At 30.4% G+C, this 25,186-nt stretch overlaps 3 protein-coding genes across 4 annotated transcripts; 1 reads left to right on the top strand and 2 right to left on the bottom strand.

The window, feature by feature from the left end:
- The first annotated feature begins 9,768 nt into the window (after window positions 1–9,768).
- Window positions 9,769–11,901, top strand: LOC114190590 (thioredoxin-like 1-1, chloroplastic). The gene is made up of 4 exons (XM_028079922.1): window positions 9,769–10,202; window positions 10,739–10,915; window positions 11,032–11,196; window positions 11,301–11,901. The coding sequence occupies exons 1-4, from the start codon at window positions 9,942–9,944 to the stop codon at window positions 11,574–11,576; spliced, it is 879 nt and encodes a 292-aa protein (XP_027935723.1). The 5' UTR covers window positions 9,769–9,941; the 3' UTR covers window positions 11,577–11,901.
- Window positions 11,902–19,211: 7,310 nt separating this feature from the next.
- LOC114186759 (DNA ligase 1-like) lies at window positions 19,212–21,817 on the bottom strand. The gene is made up of 2 exons (XM_028074767.1): window positions 21,564–21,817; window positions 19,212–20,564 (listed from the first exon to the last, which is right to left on the bottom strand). Exons 1-2 carry the CDS (start codon window positions 21,749–21,751, stop codon window positions 19,415–19,417), a joined length of 1,338 nt encoding a protein of 445 aa, XP_027930568.1. The 5' UTR covers window positions 21,752–21,817; the 3' UTR covers window positions 19,212–19,414.
- Window positions 21,818–22,276: 459 nt separating this feature from the next.
- On the bottom strand, window positions 22,277–24,911 carry LOC114177803 (probable glycosyltransferase At5g03795). 2 transcript variants are annotated; one of them, XM_028063346.1, is made up of 3 exons: window positions 24,466–24,911; window positions 23,089–23,686; window positions 22,277–22,980 (listed from the first exon to the last, which is right to left on the bottom strand). In XM_028063346.1, exons 1-3 carry the CDS (start codon window positions 24,815–24,817, stop codon window positions 22,497–22,499), a joined length of 1,434 nt encoding a protein of 477 aa, XP_027919147.1. In that variant the 5' UTR covers window positions 24,818–24,911; the 3' UTR covers window positions 22,277–22,496. The 2 variants fall into 2 exon arrangements, with proteins under 2 accessions (XP_027919147.1, XP_027919156.1); XM_028063355.1 differs by having other exon boundaries at window positions 23,089–23,656; window positions 24,466–24,908.
- Between the last annotated feature and the right edge of the window lie 275 nt (window positions 24,912–25,186).

The raw sequence follows: 25,186 nt of genomic DNA, 5'->3' as shown, positions 1-25,186 counted from the left end.
CTATTTTTGAACCGGATTGCATTGATTTTGAATTGAATTACACTATTTTTGAACTGAATTACACTATTTTGAATTGAATTGCACCAATTACATATGATTGTACTACACAATAATAATTTAAAGTTTATAATTTGAAAGTGCTTAGAAAATAATACTTGAAATATGCATCATACTTCAATACACCAATTAACATTTTTATAATTTTTTTTATTTATATTAAAGTTTTACGTAACTTAAAATGTAATTAAAATATTAAAATTAATATAATAAATATAAATATTGGTATTAAATTATTTTTTATATTTTAAAATCTTATGTAATATTACTTTTTACTTTTACGATGTTTATTATGTTGCCTAAAATTTTTTAAAATAATTTATTTTAGAAAATTCTCAAAATTAATATTTTTTTTTAACATTTGTATTCATTAATATTTGTGTGAAAAATGTTATAGAAATTTTATGAAGTTCTAAAATTAATATTTTAAGAATTTTTTAAAATAAATTCTCTTTAAAAAAAGTTGATGCCACATAATAAATATTTTAAAACTAAAAAATAATATTACATAAGATTTTAAAATAAAAAATACGTTAGTACCAATATTTATATTTATTATAATAATTTCAATATTTAAGTTACAAAAAACTTTAATATAAATAAAAAATTATAAAAATGTTAGCTGTCACAAAATTTAATTTTTAAAAATAACTTCTGTAAAATCATAACATAAAAATAACATTACATAGTAAAATTCATTCAAAATAAAATAAGATATTGAATTAATTTATAATTTTTTTTAATAAATTAATTATAAATATTTTATATTTTTCTCAAAGAAAGAGTAAAGAAAAAAATTAAGACAAAATAAAATAAATATTTCAATATGAAAGAGAAAGAATAGAACATAAGAAATAAAATACATAAGTCCAATTCTTATCCTAATACCAATATTTTATTTGAGGTATTTTGTTCTTTCAATCTACTATAGGTCAATAGTTAACTTAGTTAACTTAGTTAACGTAACATAAGTTTAGTTTCTTAAAACTGAACTATTTTATAGTACAGTTCAATTATTATTATGAATAGTTTAGTATATTTTAGTTTAATATAGTACAATTAACTATAGTTTAGTATAGTTTAGTAAATTATGCTCAGCCCTACAAACCTTAATTCTAGCCTAAACGTTATTTAGAACACTTAAGTGCATCACTTTCAACTTCTTGAGAGGAGCTAGTAATAATGGTCTTTGTCTCTGGAAGTGAGAGTAGGAATTTCTCTTTCTATAATGATTTACAAAATCATAATCAAAATAATATAGACATGCTCTATATTTACATAATTCTGAGTGTTGCTCTAGCTCTATTCCAAGTAGGTCATTCATTGAGGTTTTCTTCATGAGTGAATTTGCTTTTAAGTTTGGCCAGTCATCTTGGTGATCAGTCATGGAGATTTTCCTCCCATGGGGTTTTCTCTTGATGCTCAACTACCTTTCTAGAGCTCAAGGTTTTCTTGCAGTGAATGTTTCTTAAAATGTGGCACAGCGCCAATATCGTTGTTCAGCCGCATGCTCATATTCTAGATCTTCTTATTTCATATTCTATGGTTGAGCTGCAACTTTGGGGCTTAGCACCACCTTCTTAATTTCCTTCATTTTTTCTGCAAAAATAGCATAAATACGTTAAATTTCACTTTTTATAACTTTTACTCTCCTCATTTTGTATTTTAATGCAAAACGAGTTGTTTTATTGATTTTTACATTGAATTTATGCAAGATAAATGTCTGGATGATTTGCAATTTTACTAATACTTTACACTTATCAACATGCAAAATGGGTTGTATTCCACTTTTGGTCGGGGAGGCTACCATATAAGGACGATGTGTTTCATCATAGTCGAGAAGATTGTCCTTTGAGGATGTTTTGTTCCATTGTAACCGGGAAGGCTGCCCTTTGAGGGTGTTATGTGTGCATCTGAGTGAAAATTATTTTTATTTATTTATTTATTTTATTATTTTGTTAAAGGAAATAATTATTGGGATTTTTTTTTAACAAAATGTTTTGACTTTTTATGTATGTTTATCCTTCCATTTTTGTTTGTATTTTTCTTTTATTTTATTGCGATGATCATGTAATGTATTTTTATATTACACGGGAGCACTGAGGTGCAATGTATTTGGGCAAGTCTAGGTAGGCAAAAGTCTTAGTGTTTAACTTCAACATTTATTTTATCATTTCATCAGAAAATTGTGGATGTAGGACATTCTTTATTTTTATTTATTTGCTTTAATAAAGTGGTGACATTTTTTTTTCAAAAGTACTTATTTGAAATAGGGTTATTCATGTAGTTATAAGATTTAGACACCTAAAAAATGGGGTGTTACAATATTTGTTTCATGGTTAAGCTTAGGGGAGATTGAAGATGAATTGCGTGTTGACGAGGAATCAAGAACGAGACATTGTGTGGAGGTTGGTGAAGCCACCAATGGTGATTGGGTTCGTTTGGGACAACTTTGGCCAAACTTGTTGGATCATGCATCTTAAATCCTGTTGTTGTGGTAATGGTGGTTCACAAGGGTGAAGAAGAAGACACTTCGGGGTTTTGATTTGAAGAAGACGAATTTCATCGATGAATTTTGCCGACATATTTTTCTATCAGTAATTATTAACATAATTCTTGTTCCATCGATAAAATTTACCAATGAGAATTTTACCAGTGAACTTTTGACTATCAGTGGATCGACGATAATTTTTACTTATCGACGGTTTTTAAGCATTACTGACAGATTTTGACCGTTGATAATATCAAATTTGTTTATAGTGGCCATTTCCTACAGCTAGAATTTGTGGATAACTAATGTTCACTTACGTACGAAAAAATTTGTATGTAATGAACACTTACATACATATTCATATCCATAACTAATAATCCGTATGTAAAGCTTATTTTACCTAAGAATTTTAACCTGTAGGTAATAATCAGTAGGTAAATTAACATTTTCTTGTAGTGTTAATTACACGTTGATCTTGAAAAACTTCAAAAAATTTAATACAAAATGCTACCCTCCCTTCTTATGTATTACCTATTTTTCATAACATGCTGGTGAGAGAAAATCTAGTGGAATGCTTCACCATCTAGCTAATTCTTTGCAATGTAATAATTTTGATACTTATAATCCCCAATTTGGACACAAATCGAGAAACCTTAGGTTGTGGCTTTTAAAATAGAATTTCCCTGGTAAAATCTTAAATGGCTTTCAAAATCTTGAATAAATAAAAAAGTGAAGGTATGACTTTGGAATTGATTTATTTCATATTGGGTCACTCCAAGAAATGAATTGGGTGTAAACTTAAAGATAACAAATTTTAGTTCATAAGATATTTTTATTGTTTAAGGTTGTTATTTTGAATAATATTGATATAGGGGTGTATATTGGTATATGAAAAACTTAAACTTGGCTTGTTTGAGTATTTTTCTTGTTTAGGTTTTCTTCATATTTCACACAAGCGATCATTCCTCGCTCAATTGAGAGAGAAGTTAAATGCGGGTCTTCTAATTCAGGAGTTTTCTTAAGCAAACAAATATTATTCAAACAATGAGTTTCATTCTCCGAGTTAAATATCGTCATTCAAGTAATCAAGAAATCACATCAATTTTTTCTTCTCTTAGAAGAATTTCACCCAAGTGTCTAATTTTGTTGCTAAAAAATTGTGAGTAAGGATAAGCTTATATAAATTTTTTTCTTGTGTTGGAGAATATTGCTAAGTGATATTCCTTATCAACTAGCATTAAATTTCACTCTTTGAAATCGTCTACAAGAAAAATTGATTATAATGACATAAATATTTATCACTAAAAGGTATAAATATGTCACTAATAGTACTTTGTGACAAAATTAAAATTGTCACTAATAGTTATGTCACTATTATACTTGTGACAATAATTTTAAATGTCACTAAAATTAAATTTTATTGTGACAAAAATAGTTGTCACTATTAGTTTTGTGTAATAGTGACAATAATGAAATATCACAAACATATAAGATAGTAGTGACAAATATATTATCACTATTATATTTTTTTAATAGTAATAATAAAAAATTATGACAAATATATAAAAGAGTAAAATTAATTAGTTATTATTATTATTATTAATTATTATTATTAATTGCCAAATTTTATGTGATAATTAATTATAATCATCATCATTATTATTATTATTATTATTATAATAAATGATATAGTAATTGCTGCAAATAGCTAACATGTTGTAATGAATAGATAAGTCACATTTACATCATTGGTTTGAGCTATTCTAGGAGAGTAAAATGAAACTAAGAAGAAAACATTTTATACTAAAAGTTGACTGGGTAGAAAAACCTACATGGAGTTATTCAAGCACTCATCAAATTTCACATGTAGATGAAGTATTATGTTTTCTTATCGATATTAAATTAAATTTTGAATGATGCGAAATAAATTCTCACTACCAAAATCAATGTGTTATTATTTAAAAAATGAAACAATTAAATTTTTACAACATTTTTCCCTATAGTAAAGAGGTGGGTGGAAATTTTTAGGTTTAATTCCTAGTTAATACTCACATGATTATTATTACTATTGGAGTTTTATATAAAAAAAGTTACATATTTTCATAGATCAATGGTAGAAAAGAACAATATTCTCATAAGTCAGGCATAACAAAAGAGGAGATGAACAATGCCTTATTGAAAGACAACAAATTAAGAAAGAGAGAGATAAATTAATACCTCAGAGAGATTAGTTCCTTCTACTTATGGACAAGATTTGATTAACATATAGTCATTAAAAAGCATGATGATGATAAACAATATGTATGACAATAAGAAACAACATGATAATAAGAAATTAATGGAGTTCCAAATTTTGAAAGATATATAAGACCAACCTGTTGGGGATGAAACAATGAGAGTGGAATGTCACTGGAGGTGGAAAGGAACACAAATAGAAGTGGGATGTTGGTAGGGGTGAAGAGGAACACAAATAGAAGTGGGATGTGATGGAGATGGAATGCTACAGAAGTGGAACCCTAGAATTGGAAATCGTTCTTATTACTCATGATCTATATTTTATAAAACTAAAATAAAATCTGGAAGTTAAAACCAATATTAGACTACACTTAAAAAAAACTATCCTAATTTTTTTTTGTATAAAAATAATTGAATTTTAAACGTGGCAACTAAAAACGGGGTAAATGCTAATGTTAAAAATGTTCATTTTCATATATTAAAATAAAAATTAAGCAAACAATTTTATTGTTAGAATTTTCTAGATGGTTGGATTTTATATATAATAACAAATTTAATATTTAAATAAACAATCTATATAATTGTATATTTTTCATTAATAACAACCTAATAAATACAATTGTGTAATTATATAATAATAATAATAATAATAATAATAATAATAATAATGTTAATTGTAACATCCTATTTAAATAATAACATAATTAAATGAAATCTTACACCGGATAATATAAAGAGCTAAGTTGCGGAGTATAAGGTCACTCCTTACAGTATTCCAAGGTACTTAAAAGAAAATACTAAAGCTCACTATAATGCCTACAACCCAAAAGGAGTAAGAGATAGCCAGTATTCAAAATAAAGCCTCAGGGACAATACAAACACGGGCCTTAGCCCTAAAGAAAAGTCCAAATAAAACGTGAAGTCCAGCCCAAGTAGACTATGTAGCGAAATCATCTCTCCCCTGTTGACCACGAGTACCTCTCGCATCTGCTCCCATCAATAAATTGATGATCATCGCAAAGGTAGAAGAAAAACATACAAGGCAACCAAACAAGCATAGGGTAAGCTAGAGCCAAAAAGATTTCATCATGCAATCAGATATAATTTCACAGTCCAATATACATATATCATCCAAGCATGTTATGACCTTCAAATCAATACACTAAGACTCGACTCGACTCGACTCATCCAGATACATATAACCTGGTCGGATTCAACGGATGCTTGCACTTGTGGTGGATACCTCTGCTCACCCCCGAGCTATGTGTTACAAGTGTTACAATGAATCAATTCCCTCACACACAAGGTTAGCCCTTGATGAGTTTCGGGCCTCCTACTACTCTCACCACAGGAGTTAGTTCGTTCTAAGTGAGATTAACTGACTCCTTAGAGTGTCAGGATGCAATCCTTACCTTGAATCCTTACCAAGTTATATAGATGGGGCACCACCATGGACACCCACTAATAGGGGCCATGGAATTACCTCCCGATCACTAAAGCACGACCAGGAAGTCTCACCTAGAGACTCATGGATTTACTTACTGACAACATACCAATCACATTCCAAACAAACAAATAATATTGATCATGCATTTAACACCTCACGCCATCCTTTGTAACCCATCCTCATTCATATTCCATGTTGATTTCATACCATCCCATTCTTCTCAATTCGGGGATATAGAACTTCACCTCATACCAATACCATGCCATCAATGTAACATTATTGTTCATACCGAATTCATGACCACATATATAACCAACCATTTCATTGAAATCGCATGCCAAGATTTATCCAAGTTCATCATTCACAATCCATGAATCACATCACTCATGCAAATTCATTCATCTCATACTTTATAAATGCATACCAAGACATACATATATCACAAAATAGTATTCATCCCAAATAAATGAGTGCCAACGTTTAAGTACTTGCAATTCCATACAATTAAACACAACCCACAACCATAATTCTTAAACCAAAATTCCCAAGAAAATTTATTATCACGAAACCAAAATCATTGCAGTAATGCGTGACACATTTCTTAAGCTACAGATATCTAATTGACGATCCAACCGGTCAAACCATAAAATAGTGTTATGAACCACATGTCAAAATTTGAGCTCAATCCAACGGTTAATGAGTCGGGAAAGTCAATTTTACTAAAAATGTACATATCAGAAAAACACACAGTCGCCTAGCGACCCAGGGCACTCGCCTAGCAACTATGTGACACATCAGAATACGAGAAATAACGTCAAATATCACAGTTTCATGAATATTTGAACCCCTAACTCAAAATATACCAAAAACCCCCAATCTTTTCTCATATTTCACAAAACATTAATCACATAAAATAGAAATAACGTGAAACCATAGTTTCCTTTACCTGGAAAAAGGCTAATATTGGACTTCGACTCTTAAGCCAGCGAAACCAGTAGCTCTAAGGACAAATTTATGAATTGAAACAGTGACACGACAAAGGAGATTGGATTCACACAGTGAGTCCCTACATAAACCACGAAAACAACTTAGAAAGACTAGGTTCGAGAACTAACTTACGTGAACGGGAGACGGAGGTTGAGCTCACTTGAACTTGGGTAGATCTCCAAACCCTAGTAGAGATTCTGTGGAGAGAAAATGGGTGAGTTAGGGCACTGATTTTTCAGAATGACTTGCAATTGAGGGACCTTGGCTGCTTTAGGGGCCTTGGCACCCTATGGGCCAGCCCTTTAGGCCCAACAATGTGGCAGCCCTTAACATTAGGGCACTCAATAAAAGTGGGTCTTACATTAATAAACAAATTTTCTCAATTTTTTAAAACAAATTCACTGTATAACATGTATTAGAAATAATTATCAATCTTATTTTTTAAAAATATAAAATTAAAGATAAGTTTTGATAAAAATATGTAAAAAAGTTTTTTATTAATATTGTAGTAAGATTTTATTATTACTTATTTAAGATTCATTTTTTAATTTATTAAAAATATTATTCGGCATATTTAATTTAAAATCATAATTTACTATATTTAAGATTTGATTTAGTGTATTAAATATTTATATAAGGTACTATTAAATTTTGAGATGTTTTTACATATATTTATAACTGAAAATATATCACAAAAATCCTTATCTATTATTCAAATAACTCGCAAAGATACTTTGGGTATTTTCACTTAGGTCTATAAATACACTTCATATATTTACTCAATTTTCTCACTCACTATAATACTCAACTATATTTTTCTTTATATTTTATTTAGGTTAGAGATGACAACGAATAGGGCATGGTAGAATCTACTTGTTATCCGTTGTGTTTGAAAAATCTGCTTTGTTATTTGTCTTTAGCGCTGTCAAAATGGGTAACTCGGCCCGACCCGGCTCGACCCACCACGGATCACTTTTTAGTGAGCCAAAAAAATTCGAACCCGACCCAGCCCACCACGGGTTGGTGGGTTAAACGGATTGACTCACGGGTTCACTTAATTAAAAAAAATATTATTTTTTATTTTTTTTCGATCAAAACTAAATTATAATTCTAATTAAAATCTAAATGAACTTTAATACAATCCAAATACAAACCAAAATAATAAAATACAAATTATTTATGTATTGAATAAAAAAACAACATGACCCAAATATAAAGGCCAACTTAATAAAAAATAAATAAAAACACTTGTAAAAAAACTAAAATTAAAAAACTAACTGAAAAATAAAAAAAAAAATAGCTGAAAGCTAAAATATTAGATTCATAACTAAAAGTTTACGGTAATTATCAAGCTAAACTATCAAATAAGGTATTTGAAAAAATTATCAATTAAAGTGACTTATAAGTGTGGATGATAAAATTAGATATATCTATACTGCGTTTTACATTAAATTTATTTTTTATTGATAAAATGTATTATGAAGTTATTTTAAATTTCATTGCTTAATTAAATTTAAGATCCTATAATCTTTTAATTATAAATAAATTATTTTAGTCATACTTATTTTTATTTCAATTATAGTATATTTTAATATTGTATTAGCTTTTAATCTTTTACTATATCTTACGATATTTCCATTCAAATTTAAAATGATAATAAAATAAACGTATTTTCAAAAAGAATAAAATATTTAAAATAAAGTAAAAATTAGAGTTAAAATATGCAAAAATAATATGAAAAATATTTAAAAAAAAATCTAACATCTATATCAGTATTAATATATTAAAGCATGGTCTTAAAATAGTAAAACAATATATGACTAATATAATCCTAGTAAAACAAAATTCATGTTTTGTAAGTGGATGAATAAAAAACGCAATAGTATTTTATTTTATACATGTAATAATAATAATAATAATAATAATAATAATTTAAAAGTAAAATACAAAAAAGCTAGAACTTATGTTTTAAAAAATATTACGTCTATCATATTACAAACTACAAAAAGTATTTATTTATCAAAATACTAATAATAAAACTAAACAGTCTTTTCAACGAGTAAAAAGATAAAAAAATGATTTGAAATTATCAAATACAAAATTTTCACATTAAAATTAAATGGTTGGATTAAATTTTCACTTTCAAATATCTTTCCATATTCCGTGCTAGATGCGGATGATGCCATATGCGTCTTATTCAAATCAAATGCATATAAAATAAAATTCTGGACAGAAAAAAAAAACAATTCTAAAAATAAAAAATATAGGAAAGAGCAGCTAAAGCCTTTTTATTATCCGAAAAAACAGATCAAATCAAACACGTGTCCTTACAACCAGCGAACTCCACCTCTCGTGGGGGTCCCACCTCTTACCTTAAATGTCTCTCATCCAATCACGTTCACCCACGCAACCACATCCATTCGCCGCGTGTCTGCCATGATCACTCTTCTGCCGTCGATCTCCGCGTCGCGCCATCACAGCCGTCAACTGAACGAGAATTCAACTTTATCCGCTCTCAATTTATTTTTTTCATTTATTCAACTTCTATTTTACCTTCTGTTTCAATTTCAAGCTCGCAACTTTACATGTGGATTTGCCATCACTTGCGGATAAAGCTCTTTTCCGATTACCCTTCTTCTTCTTCTTCTTCTCTCTCTAGCATAACAAGAGAGGTTTCTTCTTCTTTGTTCATACGTTGTGGGTTTTCAAACCGAGGAAAATTTAATGGCTGAGGTTTTGACCAAGGCGAGTTTCGTTTCTTCTTTGCTTGGTAGTAGTCATCGTCACCATCGAAGGGTGTCGACGGTTCCCGATTCTAAGAGCTTCGTTTCTGGCGTCGGAGGGTCCCCTTCTCTCAAGTTAAAGTCTCAGATTCGCAGATCTTGGTCCTCTTCTGAGTTTCAGGGTAAAAAGCTTCACTTTCATGTAAATAGAGGAATACCCAACAGGGTCAGTTCGCGGTTGAGAGCTTCAACTGGTGCTCAGGTTTGTAATATTTCTACCCCTTTACGGAATTTGCTTTACCCCTAATCCCATTTTTTTAGGAATTAGAACCTTTTTGTTGGTGGGAATTTTGTTAAATTTGCGTGGCATGTATGTTTCCAAATTTTCTTGTATTTTTTGTTTTTTAGTTTTTATTGGGAAGATTTTGTGTTTTTCTGAGGAGTTTCTGGAAGTTTCTTGTGAAGTATTGTAGATGGCCCTTAGAGTCATGTTTATTTGATATGTTCTGGATTTTAAAGGTAATTAAGACGTTTTTCTGTTGTTGGGAGTTTTGTGAATTTTCCTGAAAAGGTTCGAAATTGCTTTTAGTTTATTGGATTTTGGGGAGATTTTGTGTTTCTCTCAAGGGGGTTTTTGGAGCTTACGGAATTTTGCATGTAACTCTTACAAGTTGTGATTCTTTTGTATGTTGCTAATTTTCCTGCAAACTTTCCAAATTACATACACTTATATTCTATTCGGGCAAGATTTTGTGTTTTCCTGACGGGGTTCTGAACCTTTCCTGTGGAATTTTGCAGATGGCCCTTAGAATAGGGAATGTTCAGAAATGGTGGGAAAAGGGGCTTCAACCCAACATGAAGGAGGTGACTTCCGCCCAAGACCTTGTAGAATCGCTGTTAAACGCAGGGGACAAGTTGGTGGTGGTTGATTTCTTCTCTCCTGGTTGTGGTGGCTGCAAAGCCCTTCATCCTAAGGTATTCTTCATCCCCTTGAATCCAATTCACAGATCAACCCACATGACAATTTTTTATATCATGATCTGTAAGTGTGTATTGTTGTTCTGATGTTCCTTTATGGTATGATATGACAGATATGTCAACTGGCAGAGATGAATCCTGATGTTCAATTCCTTCAGGTGAATTATGAGGAGCATAAGTCCATGTGTTACAGCCTCAATGTCCATGTTCTTCCTTTCTTCCGCTTCTATAGAGGTGCTCATGGTCGATTATGTAGCTTTAGCTGCACCAATGCCACGGTCAGAATACATGCTATGTCAATTTTATATCATATCTTTGGCATTTAACTATTTGTTGATTATTACATGATTTAGTAGCAACATTGAATTTGATTTAATTACAGATCAAGAAGTTTAAAGATGCATTGGCGAAACACTCCCCAGATAGATGCAGCTTGGGCCCAACCAAAGGGTTAGAGGAGAAAGAGCTCCTTGCTCTTGCTGCCAACAAAGATCTTTCCTTCACCTACTCACCAAATCCCCCACAACCTGAACATGCAGATAAAGGATTGGCAATTGCTCCTTCTCCTGTTCCTAATTCAGAATCTCTTCTTTTACCTTCACCGACCCTCAATTCTGAGGTCTCCAAAGAGAGAACCTTGACCACTGCTGGGAGTTGATGTGGTCAATTGTAAGCAAAAACCATAATCTGGTTCCATAGCCTTGTACAGTGTATAGGTTTGTTTTAGTGCAGAATATCTTCATGCAGTATACTTGTGAGAATGAAGATATCATTGCAGATAAAGTCAAATAGTGTGATAGTATAGTTATAATATATTCCTCAATGGCATGTCTTTTTGGATCCATGCCTTTCTGGGATTAGGGAAGATAGAAGTTGTGGAATTAGTAGTTGCCCTTTTTTGTGTGTGAGGAGGAAACATCTCCCATTGTTGTAAAATGAATGTCATGTTATTCATCAATGGATAATTTGTTTCCTTCTCTGAACAATACTTGCAATATTTAATTATTTTCCCTTGTTTTTGTGTTTTTCTGAGGTAGTAATCATGCCAAGTGCATGTTAAGATATGAGGTATTGTGGTTCTGAGATCACGTTCTGGTTTGAAGAACTTGTGGTTGAGTTTTTAAAATATCTCAATTATTGTTTTCTAAAGTTGTTTATCTAACCACAGTTTCAATGTTAAAAAAAAGAAGTTTTATCTTTATAACACAAATTTAGTTGACTTATTTTTGTAAGATTGATGATAAAATTAATGAAATTATAGTTGATTGTGAAAATCATAGAATAAGCCTTAAAATGGTAAAGGTAAGAAAAAAATGGCAGAATATCTGAAAAGATAGAGTGATAAAGATATGGAAGATTTGGTTGGAAAGGAGATTAGGTTTGGAGTGTTGGGAAACATTTAGGCAAATGGAAACAAGGTGGTGGTTGAAGATTTGGAATTGACATGAAACCGAAAAGAAAGAAGAAAATTGGTGAACGTGGCAGTTTTTGCTTTGCTCAAGTTTTCAAACAATGTGGTCCATTGCAGATTTTGAAGCTGCTTTTCTTTCTGCTAAGTCTCGCACCATTCACGCGGTGATGTGCTATTCCACCCATTTTTCTCTTCCATTTTCTTTTATACAATAATTTCATAATTTATAGATTCTTCTTTTACTACTTTTATTTGTAAATCTTGTTTTGGTATTACATATATATTATCTTGTATTCTAAAGTTAAATAACCTTGGTCTACTGTTAATAAGTCATGTAATTGCTAACAAGAAAGAGATTACATGTTTGTAAATAATAACAAGATCAATTGCTAATCTATCAAAAATTTAAGAGTAAAGTTTAATAACAAAATTTTAATATATTTTATCCTTACAAATAAGATTATATTTTCTGATATTGAATGATAGTGAATGATGAATCAAAATTGTTATTGAAGAACTGTATATGTTATTAAAATGTTATAAGAAGAAAAATTATAATGTTCAAAAATTACAAAAAATTAAAAAATATGTAGACAAATTACAACAACTCACAATAATCAAGTACTTTATTTAAGCAACGGAAATAAATAGTATTTTTAGAACTCATCTTTTTGTTTGAATATGATTTTACTTTCGGTACTTTTTATTAATTTATTTTTTATTTTTAAAAATATCTGAATTTATATTCCTATGTTCAGGCTTAATATTTTGGTAGAATATTCTTTACGGTATGAAACATACAGTAAATTCATATAATTTTAAAAATTAAAAGACTAAATCTGTTATTTGAACATGTAAAAATAAAAACCAAAGTTTAACACAAATTAAGAAACATACTTTCTTTAGTTGTATTTGTTTCATCTTAAGTGAAGAACTCTTAATAGCAAGATAAGATATGATGCACCAATACTTCAATTTGAGTTATGTATCTATATCCGAAATCTATTCGTGTATGATACTTTAGGATAATTTATTGATATTTATCAATAAGATATCTAATTTATGAAGTCATAGTAAACTATAAGAAAATCTTTGAACAATGACAAATTTTAGTGACAAAATAATTAGTCACTATAGTGATCGATTTAGATACCAACTTATAAACTAAACATTATTGACAACTAAAATAGTTCAAAAAAATTATAATTGGTCTTTAAATTGGTAACTAAAATAGTTTCTATTATAAATTAGTTTATAAATTGGTCACTAACATTAGCTATCAAAGTTTTAATTTGGATTCACACAATAACAATCATATATTTATTATGTTTTTAAGAATTATTGTGGACTTTTCAATATTCATATATCATGTATCTATTACATATCATATCTTATTATTTTCAAAATAAACATATCGACGTATCTGATACGTGTCGTATCCGATACATGTATCGTATCCGTGCATCATAATACACGTAATATCTCATCAGGACAAATGGTCAATCATAAGATTTTGTTAAATTATCCCTTTGGTCCCTATTTTCGTTCGAAAATATCGATTTGGTCCATCTATTTTTATAAGTCTCAACTGAAACATGCATTTCACAACTACAAATTCATTTTCTCTATCTTGAGGTCCTCGAATATGTTGGTGTCCCATTTTCTTGCAATGACATTGAACTCAAATGGAACATTGAAACACTTCCAATAATGTTCGAGTCTACGCCCCATTTCTAGAACCCTCTCCTTTAGCCTAAAACCTGGCTCTGGTTGATCTATCCTTGTGATGTGAAAGCGAGAATGAAGGCAAATATTGGAAATTAACTAGGTTTTCAAATAGTGAAACACATTGCATTACAGTGGAAAGCAGGAATGAAGGCAAATAAAATAGGTTAGTTTGGAAGAGGACGAGGAACTTACAGAGAAAGTAGAGAGGTGAGAGAGAGGTTGATTCAGAGAATGAGATGAAGAAGAGTGCAATCCACTTTCAGAAAGGAAAGTCATGGATCCTCTACATTCAAATTCTCTAGTAATCACGCAAATCTCGTATCAACGACCATGGCTTCCCTTCTCTTAGAGTGATGAAGTAAAGTATCAAAGAAATTTCAAAATAAATTCAGCTTGTCTCTCTTCCCCTCCCTTCCTCCAAATTCGATTTTAGAAACCCCAATTTGCTTAGAATCTCCGATCCTTAATCTATGCTATTTAGAAAAACCTTAAATTTCAAAATGCTTTGAATTATTAAATAACATCTTTTAATTTATTTCAATTTTAATTTTTCCTTGTTACTGTTTCAACACACATAACCATGTCAACTTACTATTCCCTTAACGTCGTTTACTCAACTTAACAAAAAATGTATCATTGATACCATTTATCGAAATTGAAAACCTAATTGAGACTTATAAAAATAAAGGGATCATATCAATATTTTTGAACGAAAATAAAGATCAAAGACATAATTTAATCTAAGATTTTTATTGTCAATGAGTGGCAAATTGATAGATGTAGGTTATTTTGATTTGAAAGTTATCGATCTAAGTCACTTTTTAAGAAAATTATAGATGAGATCAATTCGTGTATATATGTATGATTTTGTTATGAAGAAGTCGACATCAAATCAGATGACTTTTAATTTTTGAAACTGAAGTCGTGTTTTTAAAGCAGGACTACCATGTTAATAATGAAATCGTGAGAGTCATATACAATTTCACTTAAAAGTAATCATGTTTAAGTAAAGTCATGCAAGAACAATACAACTGCAATACATATCTATTTGAACTAAAATTGTGAATAAATTATCTGATTTCTTCAAAATTTGACTTGTTCCTTTTCATTTTATTTATTTTTTTTGTTTTAATTGGATTAATCGAATTTTGAAATATACGATACTTTTAATATAATTATAATCATATATTTTAAAATTTTAGGATATTCATTTTAAAAATTTAAAAATATTTATTTTTATATTATAAAAATATAAGATCTTAAAGTTAAAAAATATATAATTATATAAAAATATTAAAAGTATTATAAATTTTAAATCCAATTAGTTAAATTATTAAAATATTATTTTAAAAAAACATGTATTATTAAAATTTTAGAAATTGTAAAAAGGAAAAAAAAAAGGAAGTTAGGAGTGAGAAGATGCACGACTTCTGTTAAAAAAAATAATGTAAAGCTAATACGTTCAGGTTTTTAATATGCAAATTCTTAAATTTTGAAGTCATGTACGTGTTACATGACTTCGAAATAAGTCAAGTTTCGAAGAAATTGTGTTACCTATTACGATTTTAGTTTATATATATATATATATATATATATATATATATATATATATATATATATATATATATATATATATATTTTGGAATCGTTTTTTTTTTGTTTTGCATAATTTTACTTAAATATGATTAATTGAAGTGAAATCGTATTTGATTTTCACGATTTTATTGTTAACATGAAAATTGTATTTTGTAAATAAAAGTTATTTGATTTGACATGACTTATCCAATAAGTTGTGCCTAATATAATTTGATAATATCTACAATTTTTTAAATAAATAACCGAGATCAATAATTTTGAAATTCAAATCTGTCAATTTGTCTAGGTACTCATATAGTATGTGTTATGCTTTATTACGTCAATTTTAAAATGTTGTTATAATTTGTGCTTCAATGAAAAAAAATATATATATAACATCCATAATTTAATTTTTTAAATTTTAACACTTTTGTTTTACTTGTGATGTACATTGTTATTTAAGATGTATGTACTAAGCTTTATTTTATTTTCACTTTTATGTCATGTCTTATGTAAGATTCATTGTATTTAGATCTAAATTCTTAAATATGACATCAGATGATGGTCATTATCAATGGATATTTTATAAGATTTCTATATTAAATTCAATGGATCATTTAAGTTTATTTGTTTACATTGCTGCTAATAAATTCATTTGTTTTATACTGATGTCAATGTCTTTTCCTATTTTAACATTTTCTTCTTTATTATCTTCATCCTTGGATTAAGTTCCAGTTTCAATCCATCAAAATCACTGAGAACATCACCAGCAAGCAACGTCTAAGTTTGTTACATCAATTAAGTCAAATAAAGTAATAATGAAATAAATATTATTTATTAAGGCCAAAAGACCTAAAAATAAATATCTTTTTATTAAAGGAAATGCCATTTTATTTTTTCACCTTTATATCATTATTTTGTGCAGAGTTGATAACTTAACCTTTAAGTAGTCTTTTGTAAGTAGTTTTTCATTTAACGTTCAAATGTCATCATTAAAATTATTATCCCCAAGGACTCCTTCACTCAACAAGAAGACTCAAACTTTTCTTGTGATTTTTCATATTTCAATAAGAACATTTGAAACGTTCATTATAGGACAATGATAATTCTTTTTCTTTTTTACTTTTTTATTTAGAGATAGGCTTCCTAAATTATGTGATTTTGTTCGTTTGTTTTCTTTTGAGTTTGTTTTTTCTTCTAAAAATTTTAAGAAATTTCTTGAAGTTAACATTTTATTATTTGAGTTCCTTTATTCATATATAGTTATCAATAGAGATTTTCTTTAAAATTTTAAGTAACTTTTAAACTCAAAATTAACTTTCCTTATGATTTTGACTTCATTCTTTAAGGACATTTCTATTTCTTCAATTCTTCGCGCAAAAAGAATTTAGATTTTTAGTAATATATCTAAGTAATTAACAACAAATTTTATTAAAGCAAAACTTTAAATAAAAGACTTGTATCAGATAAATATTTCAAATATAATTATATAGTATTTATCAATCAAATAAAATGTCTCATCTAATTTGATTAAAGCAAAACTTTAAATAAAAGACCTGTAAGAAAATATCTCATTAATAATTAATTTTAGTGATAAAAAATTGTTAACCATTATAGCGACAAATTTATATACCAATTTACAAAATAGTAATAGTTATGAATAAAAATTATAATTGGTTGCTAAATTGGTCATTAATTAATTAGAAACTAATTCTTTTTGTAACAAAAATTTTAGTAGTTAATGTTGAGTGACTAATTTTCTTTGTAACTTAAACATTGATAGTTGAATTTAAGAAACCAATTTAGAGACCAGTTATAATTTTTCATTCATAAAAGTGATTATTTTAGTAATAATTATTTTTTTTATAAATTAACATATAAATTGGTCACTATATTGATTAACAATTTTTAATCAGTAAAATTAATAATGAATTATTTTCATGTATAATATATCAATGACATAATTAACTTTTAGTAGTCATAAACTTCTCCTTTAAATATAGAGTTGGATGATTAATAACACTTTCTTCATTATCCATAAATCTTACTACAAAATCATGAAGAATCGTCTACTAACTATCAATTATCACTTTTGACACAGATAAATGTTCATTCCAACATCTAATAGGCCTTTGATGGTAAAACTTATTTTGAATTTCTTATAAATTGATTATAGTGAATTTAAAGTTTATCTTTTAAATTTAATGGTAAACTTATATTTTTAACTCAGGGTCCCATAATATGTTATATTTTTAAACTTATATCTTTCTCTTTTCCTGAAGTGGTTTTTCATAAAAGTAAAGTTCTCTGTAGTTCTCTATGGTTTTTCCTCACATCCCACTTCCCTGTCCCTCCATCAAATACTCTGAGATTTTCACAATATATAATTATATAGTATAAATGTTAAACTCTACAGTTTATTTATTCTTATTATTGGTAAAGGGTCCCTGTTTGAAAATTCTGAGACTGCTAAGTCTAGTCTTGTGGTAAAACTAGTGCAGGTAAAATTTCAACATTCCATAACCAATTTTTTCTGTTGATGTTATGTAAAAATAAATCCAAAATAAATCTTGAGTAGAGTCAAATTCACCTCAGTCCTAGTCCTAACTCACTTTGAGAGTTAGGATTTTTTTTTTGACCCCCTCAAATTGACTTCCGTAAGAAAGAACTTTTTCAAAGGTGGGCTAGAATTGGTTCATGGTTATGGATCAAGATGACAGCTCTATTAGTGTATTGTCCTCAATTTTCATAAGTAGCGGTATGAACTTTCCTCAGCTCATTTTCTTGTCTGTGTTATGAATGGCTCGTGGGTTGAAGAATCTATCCAGTTTGGTTGAAATCCTGCTGCATGGAAAAATTGAGTATAAAAGGCAAGGAGATATATCAAATCAAAATCAATCTGTGAAGTGAATCAGTGAGTGAAAGTTTTAATCTCTTTCTCTCTCTCCTTCCCGTGTGCAAATGATTATATGCAAAAAATATTTATATCTTAAAATGTTTAATATAGTGGGTCTTGTCTATATGTTTGTCCGGATTCATAAAATGTCATAACCATTCTTCCTAACATTTGCACCGTTCACATGTTTCGACTCCAATGTCTCCTAAATTGCTCCTCTACCCATCAAGTAAGAGATACCACAGTGTCAATATATGCATGTGCCCAAGTCATTCGGTTAGGAGAAAATCATTCAGATACACAGAGTTGGATATTCTGTTGGAAAAAGGACAATAAGTACATGCATCCAGTTATTCTTCCGATAAAAATGGAAATGTATTCTTGTATTCTCTTCCCACTTTCATTCCAATCCGATTCCTAAATTAAGGGCCATTGAATTATGAATTATTTCATTTACATAATATTACAAGTTGATAACACGTACACTGAGAAAAAAGATTAATAATGTGATTTCGTTTATTGAGGATCGTCATTGCAGAGTAAAAAAACGTACTAAGAAGACCTGATTGATTCAATTTAGATCATTTGTCCTGCCCTCAAAGGAGAGACGGATATATTAGACGAAGTTAACATTTTCATTGCGGTTACCATGGTAAGTTACGCTTAGTCAAGGAAAAACTATATAAACTACTCCTCACCTCCACTTCTAAATTGTATTGAATTTTTCGACAGCCGAAACAGAAATCAATCCCACATGAAGCATAAGAATGTGCAGTACAAAAGTGTATCATTTCTCACTCAAATGAAATAACAACTTTATTCACAAAACAACTATAAAAGAGCAATCAAAGTTTTTATATTATGCAGTATAGTACAAGTGTGTCCTTCAAAGCTCCTGTACCTCTTCCTTGTTCTTGTCGCTGACTACATGAGCCTCAGCTTCAGCTTCTTTGATCTGCCTTTCTATGTCAGCTTTCTTTTGAAGGAGCGGTTCTATTTTTGCGTTAATTTTTTCAAGTTTTTGCTTCAGAGAGCTAAGATCCTTGACCTTGTCCTTTCCGGTAAGTTTTTTCTTCTCCTTCTCTTTCTTGTCTTTGTCTCCTTTTTTCTTCTTCTCTTTCACTTCCTTCCCACCGTCTTTTTCTTTGTCTTCCTTTTCACCTTCCTCTGTGATTTCTTCTATAGGAATGTCCCTTGCAGAAACTTCAACCTTGTCGTCCTCTTTTTCACCCTCCTTTTCAACATCTTTCTCCTTCTTTTCCTTTTTGTGATCCTTGTCTTTCTCCTTCTTATCCTTCTTCTTCTTCTTTTTCTCATCTTCTTCTTCATCCTCACCTTCATCATCTTTTCCCTTCTTCTCCTTTTTCTTCTTTTTCTCAATTTTTTCTTCATCCTCACCTTCATCATCCTTTCCCTTCTCTTCCTTTTTGTGATCCTTGTCTTTCTCCTTCTTATCCTTTTTCTTCTTTTTCTCATCTTCTTCCTCCTCGCCTTCATCATCTTTTCCCTTCTTCTCCTTTTTCTTCTTTTTCTCAATTTTTTCTTCATCCTCACCTTCATTTTTTTCCTTTTTCTTCTCCTTCTCTTTCTTTTTCTTCTTCTCTTCATCGTCATTTCCTTCTTTTTCTTTGTCCTTCTTTTCCTTTTTCTTCTTCTCCTTCTTTTCACCGTCCTCCCCACCTTCTTTTTCATCCTTATCATTTTCTACATCAATTTTTTCATCCTTTTCTTTCTTCTTTTCTTTCTCTTTCTTTTCCTTCTTCTTTTCCGTCTTCTCTTCATCATCTACTTTCCCCTTTTCCTTTTTCTTCTTATCCTTTTCCTTTTTCTCATCACCATCTTTATGTTTTTTCTCCTCCTTAGTATGCTCTTTTTCAAATGATTTATTTTTCACTTCCAGATCTACCTTAATCTTCTGTTCTTCATTTATATCACCTGGCTTGTCATCCTTGATATTGATATCATGGGAGATTTCCATATCTTTATTATCTTCACAAACTAATGATGGAAAAACCTCAACTAAATCTGACAAGTCCCTGAAACATGCACAGGTGACACAGTCAAGCCATTTAATTTAAACAAATTGCTTAATACGACTACTTGCAAGACATTAGTTAAACACCAACATACATACTGCTTAAACAAAATACACCTTCTTCAGAAACAATGACAGAATACACAGCCCAAGCTAGGCAAACAGAAATCAACCAAGTCCATACAGAATTCCCAACTAGGCTAACCAAACCAAGCGCAAAATAGAAGGATGACATATTGATATATATATGAACATCTACAACAGGTACAAATGAGTTTCACTACTAATAGACATGGAATTATAAAACGCAATAAACTCAGTAAAATCATTAAACAAATTGAACTAATTTGACTAAAACCACAAAATCAAGCAAACACTACCAATCAGTTTGCATTTTGGTTTTTCTCCATTTTAGTTATGTAAGCAGAAGCATACGACAATAACATATCCAAAACAAACTACATTAAAGGGGAGAAAAAGGCAAAAGCTGGATCACTAAACTTACGTACAAGATCCGACATTATAAACAACAGATTCAACCAAATAATTAGCAAACAAAACCTGATAACCACCCTCTCCAAGTCTCACCGAAGCACAAAAAGATTCCAAACCAGGGACGCATAAACATTACATTTACACATGTTAATTTGCTTAATTAAGCATGCAAAACCTCTGCTGTACAAAATCCAACATTATCTTTAATCAGAAAGATCCAAATCCAAATCAGTTCCTCCCTATACACATAGCTGAATCGCTTCTTCCTCGAAAACATTTTATAGCTTTTACATCTTACAAAACGAAAATCATTAATCAAAACAAACTTACGAACGAAATCTGAGCGTGAAAAATAATCAACAAGATCTATCAACATTCGATTCCCGTGAACGATGCATAATTTAAATACAGCTAATTCAATTTTCCACGGTGGATGGCACAGATTATGATCTGAATGGAAAAAAAAAAGTAGAAGGAATAGATGAACAGGTAAAAGTAAAGGTACCTGTTGTGAAGGCTTGGGATGGGAGAAACTGAAGAGGAGCTTCTGGAACGATGGTGACTAAGTAGAGGCTTTCGTTTGATGTATTTATAGCAATTTCCCGATCCATTGAGTGCGACATTTTTTGACGTGTCGGTTGCACAGGCATTGACGCGTACACAAGGAAATAGAATTGAAGAAGCGGTTTTCATTTCTACAAAACAAAAGCCTTTCTCTTCCCACACTTTGACGGTGCTTTTTTTTTCTCTTCTTCCCGTGTTCCAGACGTGTAATTTCCCATTGGGTATTTATTACAACTTTTTGTAAAATTATTCATAAATTTATATATTTTTTATTAAATATTTAAAATTGAATTTTCATGGTTCAGGTATTTTTCATTCAAATAATAAAAAATTATTTAATCACAGTATTATTTTATATTATTCACAAATGACGTGAAAACAACAGAACAAAATATCAATCACATAAACTCAAATAAAAAACGTTTAAGAGGGACTCATTATACTTTAATTTATATAATTTAGTGGCTGCATAAAAAAAAATCACCTCTCGTAGTAATTGATATACATGACAGAAGCTATCTCTTAAACTTGGTAAACACTAAAGAAAAAAGAAGGTATCAAACACTTGTGACTTGTAAGATTGTTCTTGTGTTGCTGCTCTGCCACTCAGATTTTCAAAACACAAAGAACGATTCAGTAAAAGGAGAGAATAAATGACTTGTATATGGATTCATTTAACTGCCTTTACTCTTTCACCAAGCAAAGAACAAAGTTGCCTTCACAATAACTTGCATAAATCTGAGTTTAACTTAAATGCACCATTAATGTACAATAGTTTCATACAAACTTTCAGTGACATTTAACCATGATAAGTTCCTGCTGAATGTGTTTGTATGAAAATACTGTACACTGATATATTGTATATAAAATTTTCCTACGAAATTTTTATAGAGCTTCGTCTAAGCCATAATTCATACATAACCATGTAAAACGCATCAAAGTCGTGCGGGGGTGAATGCCACTGAAAGTGTTTCCTGACCTTCAAAACATTTTTATGTAACATCAAGTATTTGTTAGAACTGATGAAATCGTTGAGGATCTTTTTCAGTAAGGGGATATCTAAGGTGGTGACAACAACTGAAAAGCTCTTCCAGTTCAACACATCAGCGAAGGGAAGGTCATAGTAGTTGGCAATGATCACTGGAACACAACCATAATATAGAGAGTCTCCAATACGAGCTGTGTTCACTTCAAAGCCCTTGACATGAAGGCAGAACTTGCTTCCTAGCAACTCATCTGCATATGGTGTTTTAAGTCTTCCATGGTGCACAAAGATTTCTGAATCATTTTTCCATGTCTCGAGAAGCTTTACACGCACTGGGGAATTAACTCCTCCTGCAAAGAAAGCTAGCCTTTTCCTGTGATTCATAATCAAAAAACAGCAACATGAATGTACTTGATATACTGAATAAAATCATTGTTGTGATGAATCCATTTGTAATTTGTAACTAAACAAGTACTGCTACCTCTTTGATGAATCAAGGTTAGGGGGATTTCCTTTTCTTGGCCAAATCTGTGGTAGGCATGTATCCTTGTGAGCAATATACCCAGTGAGGAAATAACTTGATGAACATACAACTTGAATGGCATTGAATTTCACATCAGGTGCTTTGTCCATGGCAGATCTTCCAATTGAATGACAAGCAACATAAAAGTGATCAGCACCACCTGTGCGGTTCCAATATGGATACTTGTGACTGATGTTCTGAATGTAGTCTCTAATGAAGTCTTGTATACCTCCCACACCAACTCTTCTATCATGCCGTAATCTTGCTATGGAAAAGGGCAGAAAGAAAAGATCTGCTTCTGCTGGTTCAATTGTAATGAAATGGCTCTTCATAAGTACCTTTTTCAGGTAACTTTCACTCGCATAATTGCCACCAGGTTCAGATTCCACAGGCAAAAGCACGTTTGCAAAAGGATCATCTTCCTTGTGAGGATAAACATATATCTTTAAGCTCCTATTCATTTCTTTATAGTCTTCCAGAAAGATATCTCTGTCATGGAACACGTCGTTGTTATTCTCAATTTTTCCTGAACCATAAAAGAAGCATTCCCCAGATACTGGAGTTAAGACAGTAAAGTTCATACTCACTGTAGATTCATCAGCCTACCTACTGAACCCAATAACACACCAGGCACCTAAAGTTACTAAACATACAATATTAACCCTTCAAATTCTCCTCCTTATATATATCTCTTGATATAAACAGCATCGTTATACGAAAAATGTTGAGATAAGCTTAGCTACTGATCGTTAAAACCTAACTACAGAGTAAAACAGAACCCAGAAAGTGAGTAAAATCCCAAAATAACAGGTGCAAGTAGAAGAGGATATCGTCTCACAAGTTTTATTTGAATTAAGGGTTCTGTATTTTACAGTAAAATTCTTCATAGGGTTGCATTAATGAATCATTTTCTACAATAAGAAGGTTGTTTACTTAACATTTATTTTACTGAAATTCTGGATTCAGTTACCTTTAGCAAATTAGTAATATACTTTTGAAATCTTCCATGTTAGAATTACACATGTCCATATCCCTGATAGAGGTATCATACAAAATCTACATAACCTTCTCTTATTGAATAACAATAATCAATGTAACCAGCATCTGCATAAACCATATAGAACACCCAATGTCATGCCAAAGTAAAACAAATCCAGGTTCCCACAGCCTAGTACAGGTGTCTACAGGTCCTACTAACATCCTCAATTTCCCCTCGCACTAAAATAAACAAATGAATCATTCAACTAAGGCTGTTCATTTGACAACAAGAATGCCCTCACACAAAAACAAAAAGCACTCTTCACAGAAGCATATAAAAAAAGCACTTTTGCGTACCCTTTGGGCTGAATTGCAGTGGAAGGGGCAGACCCCGTTGACTTTGTGGTCTGAGTTCATACCCCAATCGGAAAGAGTGAGACTTGGTGAAGTCAGAAGCATTGTTGCGGAAGACAGGGTCGAAGTGGGGTGGGGTGGAAATAGAAGGGGTAGTGGAAAAGAGAAAGGGTGGTTTGAAAAGAGAAGTGGCATGGTGGTTGGGATGGGAGAAGAGGTTGGAGGTGGAGTAAATGTAGAAGAGAATGAAAAGAGAGGTGAAGAGTGCTAAAGTTGTGGGGATGAAGAAGAAGCCGCTGAGAGAGCCTGCAACACGGCGTTGAGAGTAGTGGTAGAGGAAGGAAGAACGATCCATGGCATGTGGAGCGAGAGTGAGGAAGAGACAGAGACAAAGAATAAAAGTCAGAACACACGTTTGATTCCGGTAGTAATGCACTGTGATTAAGTAGTTTTTCTTTGCATGAATCATCAAGTTAGATCACAATACATGAATTATAACACCAAAATATTGATAGTCTTGAGTACAAGAGTTTCAGTCTTGAAAATTAATTATTTGAGCATTCAAAATGTTTAGCAATTTGTATTCTAAGATTGCAAATCGATGTGATATAATCTTTCATACCACAATATTATAAATGAACTACTTAATTTCTAGGCGTAAAAGTGAAATTTTTATAGGACTTTTATGGTTATATCCTAAATCAACCTTATTAAATATGCATGA

This window comes from Vigna unguiculata, chromosome 1 (genome assembly GCF_004118075.2).
Source record: "Vigna unguiculata cultivar IT97K-499-35 chromosome 1, ASM411807v1, whole genome shotgun sequence".
In the NCBI taxonomy this organism is placed as follows: Eukaryota; Viridiplantae; Streptophyta; class Magnoliopsida; order Fabales; family Fabaceae; genus Vigna; species Vigna unguiculata.
This window is presented reverse-complemented; position numbering and strand designations above follow the sequence as displayed.